Source organism: Trachinotus anak, unplaced genomic scaffold, assembly GCF_046630095.1.
Source record: "Trachinotus anak isolate AG129_WGS33_773 ecotype Australia unplaced genomic scaffold, CSIRO_AGI_Tana_v1 ptg000028l, whole genome shotgun sequence".
Taxonomy (NCBI): Eukaryota; Metazoa; Chordata; class Actinopteri; order Carangiformes; family Carangidae; genus Trachinotus; species Trachinotus anak.
This window is the reverse complement of record NW_027273879.1, coordinates 17929040-17947043: the sequence shown is the minus strand read 5'-3', so window position 1 is coordinate 17947043 and position 18004 is coordinate 17929040. Positions and strand designations below refer to the sequence as shown.

The 18004-nt window shown below is 41.7% G+C and overlaps 1 protein-coding gene across 3 annotated transcripts in view; it reads left to right on the top strand.

Annotated features, from left to right (window-relative positions):
- The first annotated feature begins 13476 nt into the window (after positions 1-13476).
- The window catches only part of whrna (whirlin a), a 154671-nt gene continuing 150143 nt past the window's right edge, over positions 13477-18004 (top strand). For 2 of the 3 annotated variants that reach the window (XM_071465415.1, XM_071465413.1), the window contains exon 1: positions 13477-14995. In XM_071465415.1, the coding sequence (XP_071321516.1) occupies positions 14252-14995 (744 nt within the window). In that variant the 5' untranslated portion in view covers positions 13477-14251. The remainder of the gene's footprint in view (positions 14996-18004) is intronic. The other variant, XM_071465414.1, reaches the window with a different exon arrangement.

Below are 18004 nucleotides of genomic sequence, written 5' to 3'. Positions count from 1 at the left end.
CTGTCAAGGACACATGTCTCATTCACATCGGCTTATTTCAGACGGCAACGTTGTACTTGAGAAGCAGTGCAGGGAAAGACTGATTCATTCTTCTAATGCAGTGCTTGATCTATTTATCTCTGGAACGACCATCTCCAATATTTGTATTTAGGTTTTATTTTGGACTTCAGTATTGACGCTTTTTCAAGTCTTTTTCTGATGTACTGTAACAGTTAGATGAGGTGGACACAATAAAAGTAATACCTGCACACCCTAATGCCATTAATACCCCAACTCTGCAACATATATAATGTTATGTAATGTCAGAGATGTCTTGATTCAACTTCAATACATTTTTGCTACCAATCAAAATTTGTCCATAGCTCCAAATTGCAGCACTGATGAAACTTCAATATTTTGCTCTATAACACTTTAACACTTAAAAAGCTGTGGGATTCATTGCAGGGGAGAAGATGATTATAATAACAACAACGCGTCTGTTTCATCTTCCCTCCAGTTTGTTACTCAGTGTGAAGTAACCCTTTCTTGGAAACTGTGCTCTGCTGCCACTGTTGGTGGTGAATGAAGTTACTTTCCTTGTCATACAGTATATTAGTGTGGTGGCATGTTTTTACATCAGGCTTTCTAATTAGTCTCAAAGACTAAACCTCTCTGATTGGACGACAAACTGCACATGCACTGACTGCGTGTGCAGAGCTGTGCTGTAAAATGTCTTCATTAATTAGAAAACAGGGACAGAGAATTCTGCACCTGTTGGTGACGACTCGATGCAATAAAACTGTGTTGGTTCAGTTTGAGATTTAACTGACAGGTTGTGAGTGTTGTGAGTGTTTAATCATTATAACCATATCAGGGGACAGTGCTATTTGTGACACAGCTACACATCAGCATTTATTGTATTGCCATGAATTTTGTCGAACTATCTCGTATGTGTTTAATACCTCAGAAAAAGAAAACCAATAGTTTGAAAGTTACAGCAACACTATTGAAACAGAAATGTGTGATCACTGAAAAATACAAACGAGCCTACAAGTAGCCTATACTTGAAATAACTGAATAAAATTAGAAAAAATGTAAACATAGGCTTCTACACGATGCCTCTCTATCTTCACGCACATGCGTGCGTCACTAAAACTGACGTAATCGCGTCCGCACCGCGGGTAGGCTATATAAGGGCTGCTCGTCACCCGGACTCCGCCCTTTGCACCTGAGCTTGGACCCGGGTTGACCCGCTGCGGCTCAGAGCTGAGAGAGCGGACCGGCTACTGCATCACCGAGCTACTGAGGGAAACCTCGGAGCCCGGATATGGAGCTCAGCAGACACTGGCCCCTGAGGAGCCCCTGCAGAGAGGAGTCGCCCTTGAGGTGGACAACATCCATGCAGGTAAGACTACTTTTACATTTATTACATTATGTTATTAAAATCATTTTACTTTGGACTGACTCATTGATTCATCATCCTAAAATAATTTAAAGCCTAGTTGGTGTATAAATCATTGCAACTGTTTAAATTTAAAGGTGGACAGTTAACTCCATGTCATCAGGCCTGTTGGAAAAACACAGATTTGGTGAAAACAGACGGTTATTCGACGATTTCTTCGTGTAAAATGATGATTTGATGGACAGAATTCGTTAGATATCCCGCGAAATGTGTGGAATTCATTTACAATTAGTGTATGGATTTGAAAACACTGTTGTTTTGGTTTGAGGACATCAAATAGTCGAAATTTTGTATCGAAATTACTGAAAAAAGATGGCGACTGGGCCGAATTTCATAAAATGCTAAAAATGATGTTTTCTTGTGCACCATGGAGACGGTGGAACTTTGGGCTCCGGACGTCAGGACGTCAGGACGTACAGGTGTAAACACAGCAGAAACACAGATCTGGTAGTTTCTTAATTCAATGTTTACCATATTAAATTCAGTTATTTTCAGGTTTTCTCCCAAATGCACAAAAATATCAGTGTTGTTCAGAAGGAGATGAGAAGATGTTTGACTGTTTTTCTTCAGCCTGAAGAGTTTGTTGTTGACATGTTTTGACATTGACGTGAGTTTAGCTCGTTTTTAGATCATGTTTCGTGGTGAAAGAAGCGATTTGTTGTGAGAATAGACTTCATGTGTGCGGGATGTCACCGCCTCCCACATGTCTGATGATTTTAAACTCCTACACTTGGTTACAAAGTACTGTTTTGCGTTTACTGTTTTCTGCACAGAATTACAAAGGTGTGTGTGAGGTCATGTTGGAGAAACTGCATTCATTCATCAATGTGCCCATGGCTCACTGTTCGTAATGACGCATGTGCAATGCATATTAAATCATTTTTTTGTAACTTATTGCTAACAATATGAATTTTGTCCACATAAACAAGTTCTTACAATGCTCTGTTCTAAAAGAAATACCTTTTACCCAGTGCTTGTACACAACAGTTGTTTCACGGCCACCGACAGACTGATCACATTTCTTTGTATCTGGTAGTTGCAGTCTAATCTCCACCATCACCTAGCTCTCACCCCATTCTTTGATTTTACCATGTGTCTTGCATTTTGATCCAATTTAGTCTTTGAGTGTGACTCTTTGGTCTGGAACCAGAATCCAGATACACAAAAAGTGGGAAAGAACCGTGCATAAAAACACGCAGCATAGCCCCCCCCCCCCCCCCCCCCCCCCCCAAAAAAAAATTTGCTTTGCAGACACCATATGGTAAATAAAGAAAAGAACGATTTAAATTCAGATTATTGTTGTTGTTGTTGTTGTTGTGTGTTCTCTGTTCAGGCTTCTAAAGAACACTAATGTGTATGACCTGCCTTTTATTTCATTTTCATTTTATGGCTGTGCTCACATGAAGAGTGTTTTCAGCATTTGCTCTGATTTTAAACCACATTTTATACATCCACAGTTTATCTTGTATTCAACTCAGGCTGAACCACGGTTACAGTCTGTAGACCATAAAATAACACAAATTCTAAAACTTGTGTTACTGTTTGCGGTAACACAAACTTCTTAACTGTTTGTGGCTTTGTGACACATCTGCTTCAGTCATAGTGCAACTTTAGCTTCTTATTTGAGCCTAAATATTTAATGATATGAGAAATACCATGATTTGAAATCAGGTTTTTCACGGGCTTTAACCTTTTCCTCTCAGTTGGTGTGAACGACATCACTGAACATCCTGCAAGAGATGTCCTCCCTGAAGTAATCCAGGTTTTGGATGATGATGATGATGAAGATGACAATCTCAGTCTATGTCTCATCTGATGAGGAAGATGAGTGGTCGGACCTCCCCAGAGATGAAGTTGTGTTTGATGAAGATGATCATCAACTGATGGAGAGCAATGAGGAGGAGGAGGATCTCACAGTCAACATTTCATCAGATGAGGAAGATGAGTGGTCGGACCTCCTTAGAAATGAAGAAGTGTTTAGAGAAGATGATCATCAGCTGATGGAGAACGAGAAGCCAGCTTGGTCAATGTCAGACCTCAGCTCCTTTACAAACAGCAGGGAAGAGGACTACAGGGACTCAGGTCCTTCAGCATCAGGCCTTGGATTCTCCACAGGCAGGAGATACTGTTCTCCTTTTGGGGCTCCTTTTGGAAGCGTAAGATGAGCTAATGACAGTGACTCTGATTAGAGCTGTTGATGCTTAGGGGTGTGTTCTGGAAGTCGATGGTCATCTCCTTTGTTTTGTCAATGTTGAGCACCAGATTGTTGTTTCTGCACCAGCCCTCTAGATGTTTAACTTCCTTCCTATACATTGATTCCTCATCTCTGTGAATGAGCCCCTCTACTGTGGTATCATCCGCAAACTAGATGATAAGATTCCCTCGTGTTGTGATATACAGTCATGTGTTAGCAGTGTGAACAACAGTGGACTGAGTACACAACCTTGAGGGGATCCAGTGCTCAGCATAATGGAGTTGGAGATGGTCTTTCCAGCACGGACTGTCTGTGGTCTCTCAATCAGGAAGTCCAGAATCCAGAGACAAATGATGGTGTTCAGGCAGATTAGGAGAAGTTTCTCCATTAGTCTCTGGGGGATGATGGTGAAATGCTGAGCTGAAATCAATGTACAGGATTCTGGCATAGGTGTCCCTATTGTCCATATGGGTGAGAACTGTGTGCAGGGTGGTGGATATTGCATCCTCTGGAGCGGTTGGGGTGATAAGCGAACTGTGATCTAGTGATGCCGGAAGGCTTGCTGTGATGTGCAGTTTGACAAGCTGCTCCAAAAACTTAATTACTAAGGGGGTTACTGTGACAGCACGGTCGCAATTCAGGCAGCATGTCAGCCGGGTTGATGATGAGAGCTGGCACGTCAGATGGTGAAGAAGTACCAGCTCTCCCCCTAGTTGTACGGTTTGATGCTTCGTAGCCTGCAAAAAAGTTGTTGAGCCTGTCCAGAAGAGAAGCGTCGCTGTCATCACCCTCCTGCATGGTCTCTTATCCGTCAGCGCTTGTATTACCTGGCTGTCTTGAAAATCTCCCAGTCAGTGTGAATAAAACAGTCCTGTAGTGCAGAGTCTGCTCCCTCTGGCCAGACTGATGTGTTTTTTCATTGATCTGTAATGTTTCAGCAGTGGTTTATAAACTGGAATTAATATAACAGATATGTGGTCAAAATGTCCTAGATGGGGATGGGGGATTACCTTATATGCCTCTGTGGTGTTTGTGTAAACCAAGTCCAGCATGTTCTCTCCTCTGGTTTCAAAGTCCACATATCGTTTCAACTGAGGGAGCACAGTCTCTAAGCTGGTGTTGTTAAAATCTATGGCAATCACTACAAAGCTCTCTTGGTGTTTAGTCAGTAGCTCACTGATGGCATCATGCGACGTGCTTCCTTAGCTGTACCCTTAGCCCTGGGAGCTACATACTAAGCAGCTACGATCAAATTAGTTAAATCCCTGGGCAGATGGAATGGCTGGCATTTCACTATCAGAAATTCCATCAGCGGTGAGCAGTGTTTGGTGGCTAATGTGGCATTCACACACCAGTCTTAATTAATGTAGATGCACAGGCCTCCTCCTCGGCACTTGCTGGAGCTGGCTGCCTCTCTGTCCACCAGGAACTGTCATGCCTTCCAGCTGTATGGCCGTGTCCGGTATGTTGTCATGGAGCCAGGATTCTCTGAAAACAAAGACACAACAGTCTCTCCGCTCTTTGTGTGTTCCTCTCAGCATACGTAGCTTGTCCAGCATGTTGTCGAGAGAGTGGACATTTACGAGCAGGAGTGATGGTACTGCTGGTCTGCAGGGGTTAGCTCTTAGCGTAGCCTGGATCCCAGCCCTTTCCCCCCTCCGTTGTTTATGCTTGCACTGTTTATGCTTCCTCCTCCATTGGGTGGCTGTTGGCTTAGTATCTCTGCAATTCTTCTGGCAGACATTGCCCTGATATTTAGTAGTGTCTCCCAACTGTAGATGATACAAGCAGAACGACTGGGACGTACCACACACTCAACACTCTAACTGATTGTTAGAGGGGCTGCTGCGTCCATGCACGCCACCATCTTTGTCTCATGAGTGAACCCTGACACTATTATTAGAGGCAACATCGAGTAACTGTCTACCTACAAAGCAAAGGTTGAATGACAAAATGTCCTAAATGATTCATTACTTGTTTAACTTCCTGACAGGGCAGGACTCGTTCAGCTGAGTGTGGATGTCAACCAACCAATCATCCCAAGAAGACCCAGCACTACAGCAGAGTACTGACCCACTCTCAGAAGCTCTTCGGGTCCCTGTGAGTACCACGGCAACCTCTGTGCCTCTCCACCCCCAGCACCACCCTCTCCAGTTCAGTGCACAGAGGAGGTTGTCAGCATGTCCTACTTCTTTGCTGGTGGGTTTGGGAAGCTCCACACACACACACACACACACACACACACACACACACACACACACACACACACACACACATACTTCTATCTTTGTAATTCTAACCATAACTCTAAAACCAAGTCTTAACCCTCAAAATGTGATTTTTAAGGTGTTAGCGAGGACCGGCCAAAATGTCCTCACTTTCCCAAAATGCCCTCACTCTGTTAGTAAAATACTTTTTTTGGTCCTTACTATGTAACAAGTACAAGTGCACGCACGCACACACACGCACACACAGAGAGGAATCTTTCACCGCCTCTGCTCAGAAATCAACACAGTCGAGAAAGAGACACACAGTTCAGACTGAATAAGAAAAAGATTATTTCTAAAAGATTAAAAGTATTTAACTTTGTTACATTCAATACACCATGTTACTGTAGATGTATGTTTATCTTACAGTACTTATTATGTTTTGTACATTAAGTATTTTATATAAGACAAAAAAGTCCAATAGCAATTGTTAATATTATGAACAATATTATGATCTTTCATGTAGACAGTATATAGTTCAATAAATACAGTAAAAGTTATCATTTAATTTGTATTGGATTTTCATTTGACTAGAAGGCCTGACTGATATAAGTTTATCTGATGCTTTGGTAAATATACAATAAGTATTTTACATAATGCACATATTACATGCTGACAAGAAAACAATGCTGTAAAAATAATGAGGATATTAACTTTGTCCATATCACTCACACATATTGTAAAGTAAACGCAACAAACCATTTGAGAAGGTGCCATCCCACCGAGTTTACAGAAAGTAACACGAGCACTAACACATAGCATTGTTCTCATTATTGGTTGGCTGTTTTAATACCAACAATGAGAATAATGCTATGTGAATATTCTAACAACAGTCTTAAATATCTCCACAACTGTATGATGAATAGCCATGACACTGTGTTCACAGGAAAAACAACAAGAATAACTTTGATCCCTGGGTTTTTCTGCACTCCAATCCTTTTAAATTTTTCCAGTTTGTTGCTTTATGACCATAAACCTGCAAAACACTAAACTGTGCTAATTAGCAATTGTTAGGATGCTAACACGCAACACTTAGATTGTGAACCTGGTAAACTTACTTGCTGGTTGGAAATGCTATGGAGAGCTCCATAAGCGTTGTAGTGCTACAGAGACACCAAGGGCAACAAATCATATTCTCCAGACATAAGGGAACATGCTTGTTTGTGACTTTTGTTGGGACCGTTGGGACTTGTTCCAATCATTTTAAATTTTCTTTCAGTGAAAACGAAAATGCAAAATCGATCATTCCAACTGAAATTGTGATTCATATAGCAATAACTATTAAAATAATGGCAATATGATTTTTTTCATTTTGATTCTTTGTATATCCTGCAGCCCTAGTAAAAACTTCCTCTCTTCTTCCTCTTCCCAACAGCTGAATAACCAGAGTTGTATTTTAAAGTTCCTCTCCAGACATGTTTTAAGTTATGCAAAATATTGATTAACATCATAACATTTTGTTTAACATGTTTTTTCCACATAAAAAGTTGAGAAAAAAAAAAAAAATCAAAAACTGTGGCCGTAAGCACATCCGTGCTTACTTCCTCGTTGAAAAATCTGGATCAGGACTTATGCCCTGCCCAACACTGCTGCTTGCGCCCGTTGACAGGTGAAATAGCAGAGAGTATGAAGATGGTTAGCAGAGGAAACTCAGCCTCATGTTTGAGCCTCAGTCAGATCCAGACTCAGGAGTTAGAGAGGAGTTTATTTTGACCAAAATCGAAGACTAGAAGATGTGTCAGAATGGTTAGCGTGGTTAGCATTTGTTTATCTTGTTTGTTAGCGTTGACTGCTTATTTCGCTCATGATATGTCTTGTATAAAAAACATCATATGGACATGTTAACAAGGTTAAAAACTAGATTTTCATCGGAGAGGGCCTTTTAAAGTTAATCAGTGGGAAAAGTTCAGTGTCTCACGGCTCATTAAAGTATGCCTCCAATCTGAGTGTTAGTGTTTTCAGACACTCAGTTCCACTTCCTTGCAGTCTGTCCACTCATACAAACTGTTGCCTTCTCATCTTAAATACTATCACACTTGCAGCTGAAGGACACTATGCACTGGTTTCATGTGTATCCAGTTTGTATCCAAGCTGTGTGCTCTGCTCAGTGTGCTTTGATGATTTTTTTTTTTTTTCTTCTTCAAACTAAGTGCCAGTATTTGTGTTTTTTTTTTTTTTTTTTTTTTTTTTTTTTTTAAAATAGAATCAGTTATAATTGTAGGATGTTTCTCATGTCAGCACCTGAAAGGATGTGAACTGGGACCTAAGCTGTTTCCTGGCAACACAGCATGAACTCAGATTAAATGGTTCATATATCAGGTACAGAGGGTGAAGCTTTGGTTTCAGGGAACACAATTAAACATGGAGTCTGTAATTAAGTTCTCTAATCCACCCGAAAAGAGAAACTAGTTACATCAGTAATAAGAATGCTGATTGAAATGCTAATTCATGCTTGTGAATATTAATGTAGTCTCCTTTTTAGCTGTGTTTTGGTCTCCGCTCTGTTCACCAGCAAGTTTCTACTTTCTCTGTATGTTTTTGCTGATGGGCAATGGATTTATCTGAGGTTTGTCAGTGAAATCAGCTGCCTGCTGCAGCTCCAGTAATTTTTAGATGCAAGATGCTAAAATGACCAGGTTTGTCTCTGTGAGACCTTTACATTGCTCATAGTCATTGGACTCACTGTTAACATAGAACGATGGTGCAGTTTTAAACATAATTGGCTTTTGTTTTTTAATGCCCACCTGTTTAGAGCTTATTTATCTTCCACCTGATGAAAACTGATGACTCCATTGAGCGTTTGGTCATGAGCAGTTAAGCCTATTAAGTGAAGTATTCAAGCCTTGTTAAGCCTTCAGAGTGATTACGGTTAACCATGAAATGTGGTAATTTCCTTGTGAGCAGGTAGCCTATTTTATTTTGGGGAATCTTTTCCAGAGGCAAAATGCTCTGGTCACACTGATGAGCTAAAGAGAGTAGCTTTGAGCTTATAGAGCGGCTGCACTTCTGACACACACACACACACACACACACACACACACACACACACACACACAGAGCTGTGATGATAATGCAGTGGTTCACATCAAGAGTAGCCATCTCTTCATTAACACATTAATTGTTCTGCCACTATGAGAAAATCTGTCTTTCTGCGTCTCTGGGATTGCTTCGCAGGGCATTCAGCTAAGAGCTTCTGCAGTTAGAATTGAAAACTGTGATAATAACCAAACTCATTATCTCAGTGGGTGTTCTTGAAGAACCCATCGTGTTCATTCCCTCTCTTTCTCCTGCTCTGTCGTTCACTTTCTGTCTCACATGCTGAACTTTCTTTATCTATCTCTTCTCCGCTGCTCTGCTGGTGTTGCAGTGTGTGTCCAGTTTAATGCTGTTTGGCTTTTCAGTGTTTCCCACTGGTCAACTCCCCTAATTACTACGATCAATCAACTTCAAACATACACTCAAATACACACATGTGCACATGCCTGTACACAGTCTCTGTTTGACCTCCTGCTCAGCCACACAGACCAAAAAAAGCATTTTCTGTTTCACCTTGTTTCATTCACTGGTAGCAGAGCAGAGCACAGTCTCTCTGTGTTATCTTTGTAGTGCACTTATAAACAGGCATCTAAAATGCTTTCTTCCATTCATTTATTGCATTTCCACCTTTCCTTGTACACAAAGCTGCATAGGGCAGCACCATCATGATACAATTGTTGATGTTCTTTAAGTTAGGTGTTGTATAAGCACAGCAAATACAGGTATGATGCAGTTTGTTGGCCTCTCTAAATTCCTTTCATGTAGTCAGTGACGATCCAAGACTCTGGGGGGCCCTAGGCAAAGAAGCCCATTGAGGATCATAGAAAAAAAAACCCACACCACACCCCAAGCGCAGACTATTGGCAGATGCTACAATTTACAGATGTACCCTAAATGTCACGCATGCAGACTATTGTAGATAGAGGCAACAACAGTACACTGTGTAGTGTCTTTATGGGAGGTTTATGCCAATTTGAGGGACCATCTGGGGCCCCTTTGGGCCTTTGGGGACCCCAAGCATTCGCCTGGTTTGTCTTTCCTGATGGTGCGCCCCTATGTGTAGTGCAGAGGCAGAAATCTCAGACTAAACAACACTGTTAAAAGTAAGAAACAGTCATTTGGTGGAAACTGTAATGGGCTGATTTCAATTTCACCCCCCACAAAAAAAACCATCTGTAGAGCATCAGTTGTTATTGTGCCATTAACGGCAGTCTTAAAAAGAACATTAGGACTAAATAAACCAAAACTGAACAAACAGATGTGATTTTTGTCTCATACCCTAAAATGACTGCTTTCTGAGTGTTCACTTTCATTATAATTGCACAATAAAAACCAGATTCATATTTACCTGTTATTGTTTCTCTCTGAAAATTGTAATTCAAGACATTTCACTTGTCGTAGACTGCAGCGTGTCACTTCAGATAGACTGGATTATTGGCTAAAGACACTTTTCAAGTGTGCTGGTAATTTAAGCCTAGCTGACCCTGCAGGCTTTGAGAGCCAGCTCCTGTCATACACACGGAGCTTGTTAAGATTTGTTTTGGTTTGTGGTGTTAGACAAGATGTTTACTGTGTTAATAAAATCTTCCAATTTCCTACAGATTACCCTAATTTATCTGTGCCGTAATGCTCTGTGTGTAATTTCACAGTAGTCATGATGTTCATTAGGTCTATGTTTAGTGAGAATAGTCATTGATTTTATTTTATGTGTTTTCATTTGGCCTCTGGATTCAAATTACACTAAAATTACTACAGCACCCACAATCACCATCCAGAATGCACTCTCTGTGGTTATATTAGTAGGTTTCTTAGTCATTTGAGGAAAAAAAAAAAGCTTTTCATTGTAGTCTTTGTTGAGTATGAAACAACTCTTTGGCACTTGTTGTTTTGTTTTTTCTCAACAGAAGCACTGCTGGAGGGTTGTAGGTCCCAATAGGCCAGGCTTGGGGCATGGTTGAGGACCATGACTGCTTTGTTGTGACATCATAAAGTTTCAGAAGTAGAATGAGCACTTCAACAGAACCTAGACCTGGAAAAAAAGACATAGAAATCCAACTTTATACGTTATGGGACCTTTTAATTTGGACTAAGGACAAGGGATATGAAGGTATGTGAACAATCTGTGGTTGCAGTTTCTCATGTGGATTTGCTTAATTTTCTGTAATCTGTCATTGTAAATTTCATTTCTTTGGGATTTGAACTGTTATTTAGACAAAACAAGCAATCTGCAGACGTCACCTCAGGCTCTGTTAATGTGTAATGAGCAGCACAGTTTATTGACTAGGTGATGGTTCCATTAATCTGACAAAAATCATTTACAGATTGATCAATAATGAGAATAATTGGTAGTAGCAGCCCTAATCATGCACCATTTCATTTTACCATAAACTGAAATTAACCATCACCACCATGGACAAGTCAAAGAGCTTGGGACCCTTGTTTAGAAGAGGAAGGGGGGGGGGGTCAACCTTCTCCTCTGAAACCATGTATGTGCTATCAGCTGCTCTTGCTTTTATCTCGGCTTCTCTGCTGACAGTTCTGCTGTGTCACTTTCAGCAGGCACAGTGCTGACTTCATCTGAATTCAGCCAGCTCTGCTTTAACCTCATTTGCTCCCTGGGTGTTTTCCATGCATTATCCATCTTATTGATTCATTTCCAAAGACAATTTTCATTTTCCAAATTTGTTTTCATTTTCAAAGTCCACTGATCTGTTTTCAACCAAACTAATTACTTTTGACATCAGTAATTTTATCACGCAGCATGGAACTTTTAATGAAAATGACACTGGTCCCTTTTCTGAGAGCAGGTTGTCCTCAGTTTACCCTGGTCAGCCTCCCAAACGCTTCAGTTAAAGCAGAGAAAAATATTTGGCTCTTAGCGCCTGCAGATTTTAAGTAGGGCTCAGCTCTGAAACTCTGCCAAAACCGCACAGTGCCATTTGTCAACACAGGGGCCTCAGCGCTCAGGGTTTCATTTGCAGCTGACATCGACACCATTTTACACCTGCGAATGATCACTTGGGCAACTGAGTTCAACTCCGCTCTGCTCCTTTTGGCTAAAACTCGAGGACTCATGAATCAGGGATTCCAGCAGCTGGTTGAACTCCACCAGAAGACCTGTAGGTAAAGACCAACATCTGTCCAGAAAAGAAGAGGAAAGAAAAAAAGATTAGGGGCAAATGTACTTAACTGATGTGATGTGATATTGTAATGTTGCAGGATTTAAGAAAAGCGACACAAAAAGTAAATCAAGGACAGTTATCCAGTGCAGTGAAATTTTTCTGGTGCAAGGATGCAGAAAGTCAAAAAAAGCTGAAACTCTTTGACCTCTTTGTCTTTTTGTTCCACATAAGCATAAAATAAAATGAGGTTTTCTTCTACTATTAGATGACTGTTAAACCCGTGGATGATTTTAAAAGTTGATCTGATGCCTGGAGGACGTTCTTATGCCACTATTTTGATAAAATAATTTTGCATAAAACATCAGTGCTCAGTGGTGCCACTCTGTGGTCAACTGGTAAACAGTCACTCCTAGTGGCACCAGCACAGTCTCATCTAATTTGACAGAAGTCTTCTTCTAAATGATTACATAGGATTGATAATTTTTTGTTTTGTGTTTTAGATCTGTTTGATTGTTAGACAGAAGGGCCCTAAAGGTCTTTGACAAATTTATCAGCCTTCTTAATGAACACAAACAGCTGACCTTTGAAAATTGCTCCAAAGAGGATGTTTTATATGATGCACTGCCGGTTGTGATCATGCATGATTATGTCGTTTGTCTACAGCCTCTATGTAACCTACAAATGAAGTAAAAATAAAATAAGTAAATAATGCACATTGGTCACTATTAATTTGTTTAACTTATTGTATTGTAATATTTGATAATTGTTCTGCACACTTATAACCTACAAAGTAAATTTCAAAACTGATTACCAGTTGTCCTTCAGGGAAAACTGCCTTTTTATACACGGAAGACAGTTTGACATAGGAAGAAGCAAAGGTGTAAATGATTGGAGCAATGATGGCAGAGTTCAGTTGAGCTGCTGTTCTGCTATTGTAGCTACATTTGACTCACTGTGACTTATCAAACACCGGTTCCTACTGTGACAAGTCTAAATGCCTGTTGTGAAGAAGTAAATAGTGGAGAAAAACAAACACAAAAACAAAATGCTGAGCTCTTCATAAGACAAGTCAGCTGGACAGGCTAGTCGCTAAATTCGTGAATTAGTCCAAGAAATAAAAACATAAATCATTTGAAACCAATCATGGGACATGCAGGCTACATATAGGAAATAACATGATACAAAGGTAGAAAATCTTAAACAAACTGACTACGTTAATGTTTCATTAGAGTCCTGTGGTCGGTTGTGCCACCGCCACCAGCGCATGTTGTTGGTCAGAGGCAGCCTCACGCAGTGGCTGCTCACGGTGCGTCATTTCCTGACAGGCCGGTCTGAGGCGGAGCAGCCGCCAGTCCTCACTCAGTCGCTGTAATACCGTCTGAGGAGCGGAGCGGAGCGGCGGAGCGGCGGGCCACCTGCACACCGCTACCGGACGGAGAAGAAAAACAACCAACAAATGTTTCCTGGCTCCTGCAACACTGCTGGATATTTATATTTTTGTGAACTTGACGTCGTTTGGAACTAAAAGCGGGAGCGGAGCGGGATATTATGAACTCCCCGGGACGCTGTGCAGGACCATAAAAATAACTTTTTTCTTTTCTTTTTCTTCGTAGGGGAAATAGCTGGTTTTTGCTTGTTGAACTGGCTGCGCAGTAGTGAACCAAGTGCAAATAGTTTTTCGGTCCTGGTGTTGTGTATTTCGCCCTGTAGCGGAGCTGTTGACGGCTCGGCAGCCACCTGACCTCCTGGAAAATAAGACCGCAGCTAATGACACGGAGGCTGAGGTCCTTACGTGGCTCATAAGCTCTCTGGCGGAGGGGGACGACTTGTCCGCAAGGCTGTTGCATGTTCAGTTTTTCCGCTACGTTTCACGCATGAAGTTTGCAGAATCCAATTAGGCTACTGGCAGACTATCTAAATTATGGTAAGTTCTAATTAATTCGTGTCAGCTGTGAAATTGAATTAGTCGGACTTAATTGCCCGTTGAAGTTGCTCCTTTCTTAGCTCTATCCAGCAAATCGTGAGTAATAAGTGGAGCATCTGTCAGAGCCGGGCAGCATGGATATAACCGGAGTGCACGTCCCTCAGCGGTAGTGATGCCCAGCGCCGGTCCAAACCCGCGCCGCCAGCCCGTAATGCCTGCTCTCTAACCCGCACCAGTGTGGCGCCGTGTCCTGGTCGCACAGCTAGGATGAGCAGCACCGACCTGGAGCGCATGTCGCTCAGCTCCTCGGCCAACTCGGTGGCCTCCAGCGCCCGGACCCTGTCGGCCAACGTGAGGAAGCTGCACAACGCGCTGAACCTCCTGCTCAACGACTTCGAGAGGGAGCAGTTCATCCACTGCCTGAACGTCTACCACTCCAAGCGCAACGTGTACGACCTGGTGCAGACCCTCAACGTCATCCTCAACGCACCCAGCAAGCGGCAACTTCTGCCCATGCTGCGGCTGGTCATCCCCCGCTCTGACCAGCTTCTCTTCGAGCAGTACACCTCGGAGGGCCTCTACTTAAAATCGGATTTAGTTGCAAGCAATGGCAACGCCGAGACTCCACCGGGCGACTTCCCAAGCGCCAGCCCGACCCCCCCAGGGCACTTCTCGCCAAGCAACCCACCCGAGTTTCAAGTGGCGTTGCGGGGCTCGCCGGACAGCTTCAGCACCAGCAGCGACGGGACAGCTCCCCTGGTGCCTCTGCTCGGGAGGAACTTCATCCACGAACCTCCGGGCGAGCTGCGGCAGGTCACCATGAAGCGGCACAAGAGCAACGAGGGCCTGGGCTTCAGCATCCGCGGAGGGTCGGAGCACGGGGTCGGCATCTACGTGTCCCTGGTGGAGCCGGGGAGCCTGGCAGAGAAAGAGGGTCTCCGGATCGGTGACCAGATCATGAAAGTCAACGACAAAGTCTTCGACAAAGTCACTCATGCTGAGGCAGTGAAGGTAAGTTTGTCGTTTTTTTTTTTGTTTTTTTTTTTTAAAACTACACTAAACGTACACATGCACAGCTATTACAGGCTCCACATCCATCCTTTCAATAGAGGGTATACATCTAGCAGCCCGCAGCATTTTAGTGAACTGGCACGAATGTCAGAGTCATGGGGACTATTTGCGGTGGCCTTGTACTCATAACCTCCATCTCTTGTGTATAATAAGCTCCTGCCTCATATTAATAATGTATCTGGCCTCGCTGTCTAAGACTGACCTCTTGGAGCTAACGAGCTCCGATGTGTTCAGGGGAAATAATTGTGTTGGCTGGAAGCAGCTTCGGCTTTTTGGGAATATCAGCGAGCAACGTGTTGCAGCAGCGCTGTTGTGTAAACTATACACTGACTCTACTACTTCTAGGAAGCTTGCAGGTAACTGGACACCCTGAGAGCAGCTGGTAACCATAGAGCAGTGTGTGTGTGTGTTGTGTGAAAGTGTGGAAACAGGTGGAGGTTGGCCCCATTACTCTGACGCTATAAAGTATGGATAAAGACTGGGACTACTTTAGCCCTTTGAACTATTGTTAATGCTACTGAGTGTAAAGAAAGCCTATTACTAAATGAGGTGATCAAAGAGCATGTCTAATTTGTGTACAGTGAAAATTGATTTAGGATGATGCATTGCAAAGTCCTTGGTTTTATAAGACCTCTGAGCTGTCATTGTGCTGAAAATTAATCTTTGCATTTTCTTCTCTTTCCCCTAATAATGATGATTTAGCTCACAGTCATTCACACCTATTTGCCTACACTCCCATCACTGGAATTCATTGTCAGTTTTAAAGGATCTGGAAAAAACACTCAACACTTTTAGCCTTAGATATTGTTTTACTTAATCTTAGATTTTGTTTTTTTGGAATTCATACCTGTTCATTCATAACTGTATATTACACAAAGTATGCTATAGCCTATGACTGTTGTATTAGTTCTTTTCATATCCACATTGTATTTATTAAGGTGGCAGTCTTTAGTTGCCCTCTGGGCCAGGTCTCTCTTGAAAAACAGATTTTTAATCTCAGTGAGACTTTTACTCAAATGACAGAAAAAGAAAAAAGGTTCAGCACTGTGATTTCCATCGATTCAGCCACACCATGGCTTACACTTTGAGAGAAGACTTATTGATCAGTTAAAAAACAGGAAACAAAACTGCCAACACACAGAAATAATCACCAAAGTCCTTGTCTAGTTGTTGTCTGTAGTTGAAAGGTCAGTCAGTGGCTTGTTCTCCCTGACAACCATGGATTATAGCTCAAATGAAGTTCTTTCTAACCTTCTCTGCTCTTGAAAAAGTCAGCCATGCATTTATCTCTCGCTGTGTGGACTTTCGTAATTCACATTATGCAGGGTTCAGCTATAAAGCAATCCCCCTACCCTCAGTAAATCCAAACTACTCCCAGTACAGGCTTTTAACTAATGCTAAGAGATGAGAACATGCTATACCTGATTTTATACTTGATTTTTGTACTGATTTTTTTCAGGTAAAATTTGAGGCTTTACAAGGTTGAAGTCCTGATCGTTTTAAAAATGTCATGCCCTGACCTGTTTGGATACTATGCCTCATCTTTGCCCTGAATTGGTTCCATCTTTAAGATTTATTTTCATAGTTTTATTGTAATTGTAAGCTGTTTTGTTTTGTGGCGTAAAACAATTAGTAACTTTGTTAGTTGTTAGCTGCCTGTCCTGTCAACAAACTCAAAGCCCCAATGTATTCATACAAAGTTTTTTTTGTAGACTTGTGTGATGAAGTGAAGCTTTAATTTTGTCCCTCATTTGTAAGTCACTTTAGATAAAAGCACCTAACAAATGAGTAAATGCCATGTAATGTCAGTGAAAGAGGTCTTTGTCATGGTTTTGTCTTCGTAGTTTCTTTAAATCTGCTCCTCAGACTAAATTCTGTCACAAGACTGCAACAGAACGTCTCTGCATCTCATATCGAACGTGATCTCAAACTGCGTCGGACAGAATACTAATGATGGAATTAACCATCCATATTTTTCCAATCAATTTTCTCCACATTTAAAGTGTCTCTCATATGTGGAGCAAAGGGTATTGATTCATGTTACTGTAAGTGAATGACAAGAGAGTTTGCTGAAGTTCTTCCAGAGAGGTCATTTTTTATATAACCAGCTGAGACTAGGAGTGAATCCAAAGGTGGTTGAAATATATTCTGTAATGCATGATCTGTACATCTCTCTGTATTACAATATTCCTTCATTTTCTTTATTCTCACTTGTGGCACTGTCAGAAAATCCTATTTCCCCTGATTGCTCCACAGCTGTTTTGACAATTAAGCCATCCATAATGATTATTGTATATCTATAGTTACACTGCTGTGACTGCCATTATTGCCTTATTAGCCTGGGCGGACACCCAGCCAATAGGCGAGAGGCCCTGCTGAGATAAAGTCCCCCTGGTGGTCATTAATGCTTCAGTTTTTTTGTGCCTAAATGTTATTAAAGGCTTTTAGAACTGTAATCATTTTAACCTTTGAATTCTGCCAGACCTACTAATGAGTTCGTCATTACAAACTTATGTGGTGCAGCCAAACTTGTCTGGTCTTGTACAGACTTACACATGTGTGTTTTATATTCTGTTGCAGATACCACATGACATCTACAATATTCCTGTCTGACACCATAGCATCTTAGGTTTGAATATCTCACTCAGTCTGAGCATAATGTGCCTTCAGTGTTACCATGTTATACAACCCTTTTATCACTTTATGGAGTTGTGGACAGATTATTGAGCTGTGGATTGATTCTAAAAGCACTTACTTTTGGTAGAACAGCTTAATACTGGATCAGTAATCCTAGTCTATAGGACAACAAATCACTCCACTTTGAATAAACACCTTTCTTTAACGCATAAATGATAAACTGTACATTTCATTTCATCAATAATTTTATTCACAGAGGTGCACTGTCAGGAGGGGCAACCAGGCAAATGTCTGGGACCCTCTGAGGGGAAA